This window comes from Tenebrio molitor, chromosome 1 (assembly GCF_963966145.1).
Source record: "Tenebrio molitor chromosome 1, icTenMoli1.1, whole genome shotgun sequence".
NCBI lineage: Eukaryota > Metazoa > Arthropoda > Insecta > Coleoptera > Tenebrionidae > Tenebrio > Tenebrio molitor.
The window spans coordinates 6,394,373-6,406,388 of NC_091046.1; the positions used below are offsets into that span (position 1 = coordinate 6,394,373).

Below are 12,016 nucleotides of genomic sequence, written 5' to 3' on the forward strand. Positions count from 1 at the left end.
AGCTCGCCGGATCCTTCCTGTCCGGGAAATTACAACTAAGTTGGCAATTTTTTAAAACCTTATTAAAATTCAAGGTGGAATATGTTCCTTAATGAAGCGCCTAATCGTCTCTGCTCACAAAAAGTTCCTTGACGAGCTTCAAATTATTACATGAAGCTTTCAAGAAAAATTCGCGAACTTTCGCAAAGATTCTAACGGAAATCTATTGCACAACGTAAGTCAATAAACTGGCATGAGATATGGTAATTGCACAACGCAACTACAAGCTCCAAATTTATGCTAAAGCTCCTACTTTTTCAACACTTGTACAGTTTGTAAACGTCCTTTTAACTTAACCTACTTAGCAAAGGGCGAAGCAAGTAATGGGCTAGCCGAGTTTCTATGTTTTGTTATTCTTTGGAGATTTCTTTTTGAGCTTTTCCCTAAAGAGTTTTTCTTTATTTTCTCTACTTTCCAAGAAGACAACCAGAATTTGTTACAGCCACAACGGTCTCGTTCTTTTTCTTGTGCGTTTGATAATTCATCCACATGTTAAATCGTCGCAACAATAATAGTAACAATAATAATAATAATTTAGTCATTTCCACTTGCATTAGGTTTCTGTTAAATTTTATTATCGCATGATTTTAACAGATGGCAAATTAATCCGGCCTGAATACTGTGTCACTGGGTGCGATAAGAGCGAATGGAAATGATAATTTTACAACACGATCAAACGGAATTGTCAAAGTATTTTTTTAAAATATGAACAAACAAGTTTCTCGCAGTGTGCAAGAGAAGGAAGAGCTCTTTTTGGAGTTGACGGAGCGAGTGGCGTCTCTACAAACAAGTCCACCGCAAGACAAGTAACATCAGATGTTTCTAATGTTCAAGGCTTTGTTTGACATAAATGTAACAGAAGCGAACGCTATCAAAGCGCTGCTCACGTTTAATTTAAAGAAAGAGAAAGACGATAATATTTTAAAAAAGAACAAAATTAAAACGCAAAAGAGTGAGTGTAAAATCGTGGAATAAAAGTATTTGGACATGAGTGACAAAAAGCGACTCGTAGCTTGACTCATACATGTCTCAACAATGTGTAGGTATACATTTTTTGTTATGATAGGTTAGGACAATTCTGATCAGGTGATACGACGTCTCCAGCTCCACTCGCGGTTGTAATTAAAAACAACATGACCTTGAAGCTGTGTATAGACGCATAGGAAGCGTATGCATTAAGTAACGAGTCGATTTTTATTTTTCATAGCCAATTAGTCTCGTACGCTTTTTGTGGATTAAAGTAACAGCCTCGGCTTAAAGTAAAGATTTTGTGTGGCGATTCGTTGGGAAAATGTGTCGGCTTCTAACCAACAATGGGCATTAGCCGAACGCTCGGCTGTCAGTTTCTTGCCCCCGATTCTAATTCCAATCCGCTAAGTAATTAATGTAGCACAAAAATTTTTTCTTGTAAAAACGGGGGCCGGAGCTAGCTGTTTAACGCCGCCGATATGATTGTGTTGAAAGCAGCAGTCAATTTACGATCAAATCAATACTCGGTGCAAAAAGTGTGGCTTTAGATAATGCAAGGGAGAACGGCATGCAAGGAAGAGAACGAAACAAATTCGTAGATGGGCTGAACTCGCCCCGAAAAAACCCGAATAATTCCAAACTGCCAAATCTATTCTTGTTCAGGTTCGGCGTCAATATAATTTATGGCGGGAGTGACACGCGATTCAAGAACAGATTACGGCGAAGATTAATTTTTTCAGATCCATTCATGCATTTTGACGCAGATATCTGTAACTCGCACTTGACGCTGATGACGGATGGAAATGTATTTGACGCTGTCAAATAAATTCCCCCAGTGGGGTCAGCGCCGCCAACACTACGAAGCGAGAGGGTTCAGATTTGACATTTACCCCGTTGATGTGAGGGAGGTCCAGCGCCGCCGGGACGTACGTCGTGGCTGGACTGCACCTCGTACAAGATCTTCTTAGCGCCGGTCGCTGTCTTGAACCGTGACAACGAACAGCGAATCTCAGCTCCTCCGCCATCTCCGAACAGAGGGACTGTCGGTCTGTTTGAGCATTTTTCTTGCTGTTCCAGCAAAACTCGAGGATTGCGACCAGAATTGCCAGAGCCAGGCCGCAGAGCAACACCACGAACACTCCTCCTGGAACAGATTCAGCCCCTTTTACATTTGCCTAATTGCGCCCCGAGACACGAAAATCGATGGTAGATTAGTTCAGACCAATCTACGACTGGACACTAGTTTCACCACGGACTAGAAATTAATCAAGAATCGTAACAGTCGACCTTGAACCCTCCGGAACAGCAGGCAGCAGCTTTTTCTGCTCCGGGATGCACCGGACGTCCCCTGAAATAATAATTGAATTCTACATTTCCTCAGTTAAATAATAAAAAGCAAAGCGCTTGATGAATTTCCCTGCAAATATTTATTTTTTCCATTTCGTCCTGGATTTTCCGGTGAAAAGTCCTGCGTCTGAAAAATGGTCGGATCGATTTTGCGGCAAATCATCTCCCCCACGTATTCCGTTTTATTCAAATAGTGTCTGAGTTTACTCCGGGTAGTTCTGGAAATAAAGATGATGGGATGATGAGGCCGATCCATTTTTAAACAAAGCATAATCATGTCCTTTGGCGAAATTGACAGCGTCACATGAATAAAGCATTCGAATCGGAACAAAATATTTGACAGGATTCCGGACTAATGCCCGAAAATGGCTTATAAAATCCAACAAAAGAAATTTGTTTTGACCTATCTGACAAACAGAATTACGCCACTGCGATGTAAAATACATCCCGGCGATATTTGGCCATGATAAAAAAAAACAGCAAACAATTTGGGGAATCTGTTTTCAGTAAAATGGTTTATGCTCTCCTCTCCGTCGATTCCCATGTTGTGTTGTTGATGACTTTTTATAACAACAAACGTAATTATTGTTATGGATTTGGACGAAAAACAATTTTTTCCATGATCATTGAATTTCAGTGGTTTTTGCCCACTCAAAATAGTGAGAAAAGATGGCAATTGAATCACTAGTGAGGAAAAAATATTTTCCACTAGTGAGCAAAGTAAATGTTTTGCGAGTTTGTCGATAGAGGGCCCCAAATATGTTGTACTGAAGGTTTTTTAATCTGTTTTTAAAATACTTACTTTCTGAATATCAATAACTAAAGCTTAAATTTACTTAAATTTTTAACTTGTTATTTAGATTTCAACTGACGAAAACACGTGAAATTGCTTTGGGTAAACTCCTGGAAAACTTCATGCTAAATGCATTACGTGTTGGTACTACTGATTAAACTAAAATTAGTAAACCAATCAAAAACACGCAACGCCTAACAAACAACATAACCTCTTTTGTTTGGAATTTTGTTGATCCACATTTTGTTGTGAAAAACTGTTGGGCTAATTTTGTAGAAGTTACTGTTTCAGTGATTTTAACAATTATGAAAAATAGTGATGCAGATAAATAATGATGTATGTAGAGTTTACGTTAATATAACCTCATTTTTTACTCTTGCCATGTTTTTGTCATTTTGATTAATTTACATTAAAAAATAGTAATTTGCGGCATACACTTACTGCAATTAACTCAAAATTCAAAAAGTGACAAAAAAATGTTGCCCGAAAATTCAATTCCGCGACTCTATTTTATGACCATGGAAAAAATCAGATTCAACACGCATGAGCAAATGTGCTTTTAATCACTCGCCTACGGCTCGGACGCCCAACTTTCGTCCTCGTGATTAAATGCACTACTTTGCTTACTTGTATTGAAAATAGCTATTTTCAAACTCCAAAGTCATATCTAATGCAACAGTGGGCGTTTATTTACATATTTCTTGTCAGTGACGGTGTTACGACAACACAAAGACTTGTCATTTATCGTAAAATGTTTTTCCATCGATACGAACTGAATATGCACGAAGGAAATTATTTTATTCATATTCCAGAACAAACGTTTATGATGAGGTTCTTGTAACGACTTCAGGAAAATAATAAAATTCCTGCAATGTTTCGAATTTCGCAGCGGAGTAATTCAATTATGCTTCTAAAATTATTTTGTAATTTATAGTTTTAAATACGAAGTAGAAAAATATGTTGTACCGCTGGGAAAATTAGAAAATGTGTTCATCAGTCTGGTGTCCAGTGTTGTGTTGCAACTGTGCAGAATTAGTTTATCAGCTTTGGCTGTGGATTTTATGAAATTATTTAAATTTTGCCGTATATTAAAGAAATCTTTTTATTTTTTCAAATGGACAAAGAATAAATCGACGAATTCTTGAAAACAGTAGATAGGAGGATTAATTAATTATGTATTAGTCTCCAAGCAAAACAAATTTTAAAAAACAAAAGCTGATTTTATTTTGGTTGTTAATGTGGGGATTCTTTGTTTTGTTTCAATTAAAAAATATTAATGATTTTTCAAATATATAATAGCATTGCGTGATTCAAAATGATTGTGGATAAGTATGGCAACTATGTACGAAAATCTATGTGGCAACTGTGTGGATAGGATAGAGTTGACATTTCTTTGACAGTTCATAGTCGCGCAATTTTTAAAATTGAAAAGTCAACGTGCAATGATATAAAGAAAATCAAATGCACGCTTATGAAATGTCATACAAATCTCAAGTGTACCCCACCCACACACTTGCCACATACATTTTCGTACATAGTTGCCATACATATCCACAATCATTTTGAATCACCCAATGGATTATATGTAGAAGTGAGTCTTTTTGTGCTAAGCCCAGAGATTGAAGACCGAGACGAAGTCGAGGTCGCAACTGGGCGACCTTCTTCTCAATTTCTTCATTAAACAAGATTGTCTTCAAATTCCATTTTATTTTATATCAAGATTGAAGAATTGAATGATCATACATTTCTATTTTTAAGAAAGTGTGAATTTCTTTAAGAACTGATTTTTTTTTTCATATAATTATAATTTTTTAAAAGAGAGACTTTTTAACTTTGTCTGATTTTAAAACACAATTGGTGATTAAATAACAGAACTGTGATAAATAAGTCCATATAGTACCAAAATGCCTGAATATTTTCCCAGGCTCACGAATGTCTTTGTTGTTTGAAACTAAGCACGAGTCGCAGCCGAAATTTTCTTTAGGTACCACGGTCCGTTATGTTAATGTGACTGCCGCTCGTGTTTAATTTGTCTTCGTCGATTCGTGTTGGTCCCCGATGTCCGCAAAAACCCAACAATAACTAAAGTGGCCGAGCAAAAACCGAAAACATCCCAGCGGTTTGGCAAAAAACCCTGACACGGAAAAGATGTAAAAGCAAATAGCGGCAGATCGAGCCGTCGATATATCTGGAAATATTTTTTTAAACTCACCGATATTTTCAACCCCGAGGGCGTTGGCTTTGGATTCTTTACTTTTATCATCTCGATTACAAACATCTCCAGTATTTTTCCACCACTTGTCGTATAGTATTTGTATCACTCCTTTCTCTTGAAGTTCGAGGATCGCCAGCGATATTTTGTCTCTCCACGGACTGCCTTTCGGCGTCGCTATTCCGTAACCTTTTGAGTCCAACAGTCCTCCAATTTGCGTTAAATTGCAATCTCTTTGAACGGCGTAGTCCAGCATAGTAGATTCCATTAGGAAAGCGTAATTCCCTTCCAGCACTCGCTGCACACCTTCCTCGTACATCTTCACGAACACCGGGGGCTTTCGGCTCTCCATAAACCGCCACATCTTTTGATAGATTCCGATCTTCGAATCCTGCACAGATTTAAAAAAAAATCTCTATAGGTACAAAAAATTAATGTTTTCACACCATTGTAATGAAATAATTACTTACGCAACATGCACCACTTTTTTAGAGCAAATAAAAAGTAGTTTAATTTTGAAATATTTTCTCTCTGGGTCCTCATCAATAAGCATAAGCACCCTGCCATAGATTAACCAACTTATCGTAAATGTTCGGTGTAAGTAGTTTAGTTATACTAATAGCAGGTGATACGGCAGTCAAAGTGGATTATTATTTTAACTATCACCCACAGCTAAAGCTCGTGTTTACCACACTTTAATGACTTTTAGAGAGGCATATTAGATCACTATCAAGTTCGGTGGAGTTTCTGGAGCTCTGGTTCACTGCGGTAATAACTTTTAAATAATTCACGACGAATAATAAATTAGCACGGCAGAAATGCATTTGTGCCGAAAGTTCTTAAGCGAATGTTGGCCAAAGAGCCTCATATTCCTGTGAGATTTGTCCTTGGTTGGAAGGACTATAATTAATATCCCTTAAGACAACTCTTCATTTTTCTGGGATAAGTTGTGACAGTTTGACGTATTGGGTGTATAGAAAATTTTGTGGATGATTTAATGAAAAATGATGAAATTATGCACTGCAATTCTGTTTTTCTGTTGTTTGCGAGGATGCTGTAATCGAATAAGCGACCACGCAAATTTATTCAACAAGGCCGAATGAAATGTTGCTTAAATAACGCGAACTAAGTTATTACAAAATTCGAAACATGAAAATTATTACGTAGATGGGTTATTAAGAATACTTGGTAATGAAATTTTTTTGTAGAAATATTTTGAAACATTTGTATAAAAGACATTTTTGTGCAACCATACGCGAAACGAGTACTTCGCGTACCTAAAACAAGCCGCAAAATCCAATTTCGCGGCCGTTGCTTTTAACGACGGCCGTTAAAGTAAATTTCATTTTAATATTTTGCACAAAAAATGTCTTGTACACCTTCGAAAGTCTCGAATTGTCCAGCGTCGGCCGCAAGCGGCCTCCGTGACAATTTTTCTCTCGGTACGATAAAAAATGATTCGCGGCCTTGATATACAAATAACTATAAAAAAATTTTTTTCGTCTTCATTTTTTTCATAATTTTAGAAGTGTTCCATTAAAAACATTTTTTTCTGTATTTTGGTTTTTGTATTTATTATAGAAATTTAGTATTTTCATTGGAAGTTAGAGCAATAAATAATATAAACAGGGTGTTATTCAAATGCGTGACCAAATTTTAACCACGAGCTACTGGCTTCATGTAGAACTCGGAAAAAATATTTAAAAAATTCTATGTCAAAAAATAAAATGACATTTATTTTTTGGGCTATAATTTTTTTAAATTGCTTTTAGTCTTTTACGTTGTCCCACAACCTCGTAGGTAAAATTTCGGCACATTTTAAAAATACACCATGTATATCATATTTTATAAAATGTACGCCAATGCGAAGTAACCTCTAGGAAATATGCTTTAAAACAAGGAAACCGCATTGGTGTACGTTTTATAAAATATGATAAACAGGGTGTATTTTTAAAATGTGCGGAAATTTTACCTACGAGAGTTGTGGGAAAACGTAGAAGACTAAAAGCAATTAAAAAAAAATTGTATAAAAAAAAATGTCATTTTAATTTTTGACATAGAATTTTTAAAATATTTTCTACATATTCTACATGAAGCCAGTAGTTCGTGGTTAAAATTTGGTCACGCATTTCAATAACACCCTGTATAGTAAAAAAAAACGTTTCAAAAAATTACGATTTATTGATGATGTAATTTTTCACTTTATGCATTTTTTGAGAAACTGTTACCACATTGAAATGCAATAAATTTCGATTGATTTCTCTTTCCTCCTCTTTATTTTTCCATTGTGGATTTATTTTCACACACGGTCTCATTGAAACGTTGTGAATCACGAAATAAATGCATTTTAAATTTTCATCCTTCCATCGCGACTTCTTTCAAAGCAACACATGACAGCGAAAACGACATCCTAGATATGCATGCACTTCTTGATGCACCATGTGTGATGCATTATCGTATTGTTATTCAAGCCGCACATTCCCCCAAACCAGTTCTTTATTGTATTTCTTTCAGCTCCATGAAAACCATATTTCCATGCTTTAACCTCAACCTCGGAGAGATCTCTTTCGGTCTACTGTTCTCTCCTTCATTATAAATAATTAATGTTCGATTTCTTTTTCAACAATAAAATTTACGGTCTTCCCCGCAATTTATGACACTTACTATGTGTACGCGACTTGAATTACATCGTTAAAATCGTAACTCGTGTAATGCAATTGCAATAAAGTTTTTCTGTTGTTATTATCATTCCCAGCAGAGTCGGGCCGACTTTTATTCCTCTCTAAAACTGTCACACGGTTACCTTGATTTGATAGAATTTATACGTTGGAAGGCGGCGCTAATAAAACTTAAACGCTAAGATCAGCTGCTGTAAAGACATAAATAAATCATAATACCTCGAATTTGTATTCCTGAAGCGGACACGTTTTACACCCTGTCCCATTTAATCCCTGCCTCCTAATGATTTCACTTTATCTCCACAAAACGCATCGTCCTCTCGTTTACACAAAATTTAACCAACTACTAAATATTTTTGCAATCTTAATTTGTCGTTAGGTAAAATCGTTTTATCTACGAACGTGCGATTTATCCCTTTTATCCCACATATTTTAGGTAACGAGTGGCTCCGTGCGGTAATAAATGTTTTACGGCACGCAGTGCAGTAAAGTAAATTAAAAAAAAATCACATTATGTGAATAATGTTAGCAGATATTGAATGTTTTGATAACTGTTAGTCGTTAAATAAGTTTTTGTGAGCACCTGTACCGTCCCTTTTCGATCTTTGGCTTTGTTGGCTGCAGAAAAGTGGAACGTTTTCTGAACTACCAACCCCTCTTGTGAATGTATAAAAAGGTCCTCGTTTTGTTAACGAGGCAGTGATTCAGTCTAGATTAAATAAACGAGACTCACCCTAAAAAACGTCATAGTGCTGCCTCCCTCCAGAGTTCCATAAGATATATCAGTCTGATCGGCCAGGTCCTGGGCACTCTCAATGGGGGTAATCATGCGTTCCACCGTTAGGAAGGCGGCCAAATTTGCGGTGTAAGAAGAGATTATTATGAGAGTAAAAAACCACCAGATTCCGCCTACAATCCTTGTAGACGTTGCCTAAAACCAATTTTATTACGAGGATATATTCGGTCTTGTGCGTGCGACGGGATGTTTGCTTATCTGTAACACAGCTACACTATAAGAGGATGAATTATAAACAGTCTCCGAAATATTGCTACAGCCAAGCAATTATAGCGTCAGTAAATCATTGAGTTTTAGTTATAGTTTAGCAAGTTTGAATTAACCGACTGAGTCTCGTACAAAGCGTTCATCAAGCGGCCAGCTTATTATCTAAGAAGATACAATACTTGTTTCTTGTGGACGCCGGGGTGGTGTGTTAGGGTTGCCAGGGATAACCAGCTCGGTTCGTCCAATAAACTTGCTTAAAATCTGAACCAACAAACATGTAATGAGCCCAACAAAATTTGTGATGCAACCAACAATACATGTTTTTAGTTTTAGTTAGTTTTAAATCCACATAATCGGTGCAAATGTAATGTTGGCTGCATCACAAATTTCTAGCTGCAAAGAAACAGCCAAAAATGAATGAATTTCTTTTAGATTTTAGTTGCAATTTTTTAAGTAAGATTTTGATTAGCAAGAAATATATTTGAATAATTAAAAATTTTTGTAAATTCCAGTGGTTTAGATCGGGCGAAACTGCACTCATCTCATGAAATATGAAATTGAATTTCATGTAGTGTAGGCACAATTTCACGAGCGGTTCTCCCCCCGGAGTTCTAGCTTATAAACTTGTCGAGTTGGGATTAATGCGGGAAACAAATATTATACCTTCGGGTTGAGATCTGATCCTTGCTGCATCAAACTGCCGATGGCGAACCAGAAGCTGTTGCCTATCGTGAATCCGTTCTCGAGTATTTCTAATGTTCTTCCGGCGGCGTGTTCGTGACTTAGGCACGGATCATTAACGGATTCGATTACTTCGTCAATAAGTTTGTCGTCGTTAGAAAGTGAATCGTCATTCTCGCTACCGATTCCGGATGATCCCCCGCCCGGAGAAACACTCGCTCCGTCGTCCGACAAGATCGAGTATTTTTGCAAGAGACACTCCTCGCACAGCTCCGGCTCCCTCCACTCCCGAGGCGAAAACCGAGCCACTATCCAGATTGTTATGGATACCAGGACGTACGCCCCTGCCATGTAGAACCATATGTTCATCGCCAAAGGGTTGAGAAAGGAAAATAGCCGACTCGGCTGTCTTTTCGACGACTGTTCGTGTAAATAACGCACAAAAAAACAAAGATATAGCTTTCATCGGCGACATATGGATCGTGTTTACTACCAGATCAAGCTCTACGACCATAATACCTCCGATTCCCACGAATTTTATTCGGGGACGGGATCGAGTTGATAAATCCATAACCGATTGAGACGCGGATCCAAACAGAACCTGGTTTGCATGTTTGAGCGCTGAAGAAGCTTCGAAGCTTTCACCATTACAAGTAAAATTACTCTAATTAATATTTTCACTATTTGACCCTAAGTAATTAGTGATTGGAATTTCCGTAAAATGCATGTTTTTGTTTTCATTTTTATTTTTACTTTCAGCGGTAGAAAATGCAACCCACAATACATTTCCATACTACGTCCACTGATAGAATGCCGTTTTTTAAATATCCTTAGATAACAAAATCCCCAAACCACAACATTAAAATATTAACAAAGTCAAAGTATCAAATCAAAAGTATCTAAATATTTATTAATTTTTGTGTCATATGTCTGTGTTATATTGTGTGAATTGGAACAGCTATATCTAAAAAATATGCTTGCTTTTGCTGTTTATTTAAAATAATAATGTCTGGTATGTTATGCTGAATATGAATGTCAGTTAAAACTGTACGATCAAAATATAATTTGTAATTGTTTTTCCAAACAACTTTCTGGTTTATAAATATAATGTGGTTGTGTATCCTTTAATAAGTTAAATTTAACTGCTAAATTCATGTGTATAATTTTAGCGAATGACGACGTTTCTTATATTCACTTTGAGCCAAAACTGTGTAAGAAGAAATGATATGTTCAATAGTTTCCCCTTTAGTTCCGCAAATCCTACATTTATCAATGATCGATTGCAAACCGCATATGCGTTTTTTATAATTTCTTGTATTTATAACACGATCTTGTATTGCAAATATAAAACCCTCAGTCTTAGGGTGAATATTTGATTTTTTAAGCCATGCATGAGAAGCCTGAATATTAATTTCTGGTTGTTCCAGTTCTTTAAAATATCTCCCATGTAAAGACTTCTGTTTTATATTTGCTATAGTGTCAGGTATATTTGGCTCAACAATATCTTGTTGAGAATAACATTCCCTTTATTATTTACCTCGAAAATGTTCTGTTTAACTTGTGGTGAATCTTTTCATAGTAACCTGTCTAGCTTCACATCTGACTTTGCCAACAAAGTTTACATCTCACATGTGTCCATTCATGTGTGATGTCTCGGGCTATTGGTAATTAAACTCCGTAAATGTAGTTATAACTCCTAGTTTCACAGAGGGCCAGCTGGGCAGCTCGAGCAAAACCGTCTCTCCAAGTGACAGATTTTAGCAACAGATAAATTAACGTAAACCCTATTACTTCATGAACTCTAATTTATGGCACAAAAGCACGTTGGGTCTTTACAATTGCCAAATGTTTTCTTGTAAGTCTCTTCAAGCTCCATTGAGAACGTGATATGTAGTTGGATCTGATAGCAGCGAAAAAAAAAATGAAAACAATAATGGGTTCCAGGACTGGGATAAATTTCAATACAGGACTCTCCACATAAAAACGAAACAAATTAGGAACGAGAAAGACGCAAAAACCTACAATGCAACCTTAAGTAAATGTGCTTGTAAAGTAAAACAAAACATCTGTCAATCTGTCGAGGCAGCAAACAAGGAAGCTTTCGCTTAATGATTAATAATCAGGACGGAGTTGGGAGACGGACGGTTAGCAAAGGGTTAGTTTTTCAAGGATGCGCCCTTTTCCAACGAAACTCGATTATAACGGCGTGTTAGTCGGTGGAATCTGAAAAAAGGACGAAGCCGGAGAAGTGCCTAATGTAATTTGTGGCGCAAAAATAGAAATTTGAGTAAAAA

At 36.7% G+C, this 12,016-nt stretch overlaps 1 protein-coding gene across 3 annotated transcripts in view; it reads right to left on the reverse strand.

Moving 5' to 3' along the window:
• The window catches only part of LOC138128683 (glutamate receptor ionotropic, kainate 2-like), a 229,656-nt gene that overhangs the window by 2,977 nt on the left and 214,663 nt on the right, over window positions 1-12,016 (reverse strand). For 2 of the 3 annotated variants that reach the window (XM_069044893.1, XM_069044897.1), the window contains 3 exons: window positions 8,772-8,969; window positions 5,361-5,751; window positions 1,899-2,152 (listed from right to left, as the gene is read on the reverse strand). In XM_069044893.1, the coding sequence (XP_068900994.1) occupies window positions 1,899-2,152; window positions 5,361-5,751; window positions 8,772-8,969 (843 nt within the window). Of the gene's footprint in view, window positions 1-1,898; window positions 2,153-2,277; window positions 2,574-5,360; window positions 5,752-8,771; window positions 8,970-12,016 lie in introns of those variants that run through there. The other variant, XM_069044901.1, reaches the window with a different exon arrangement.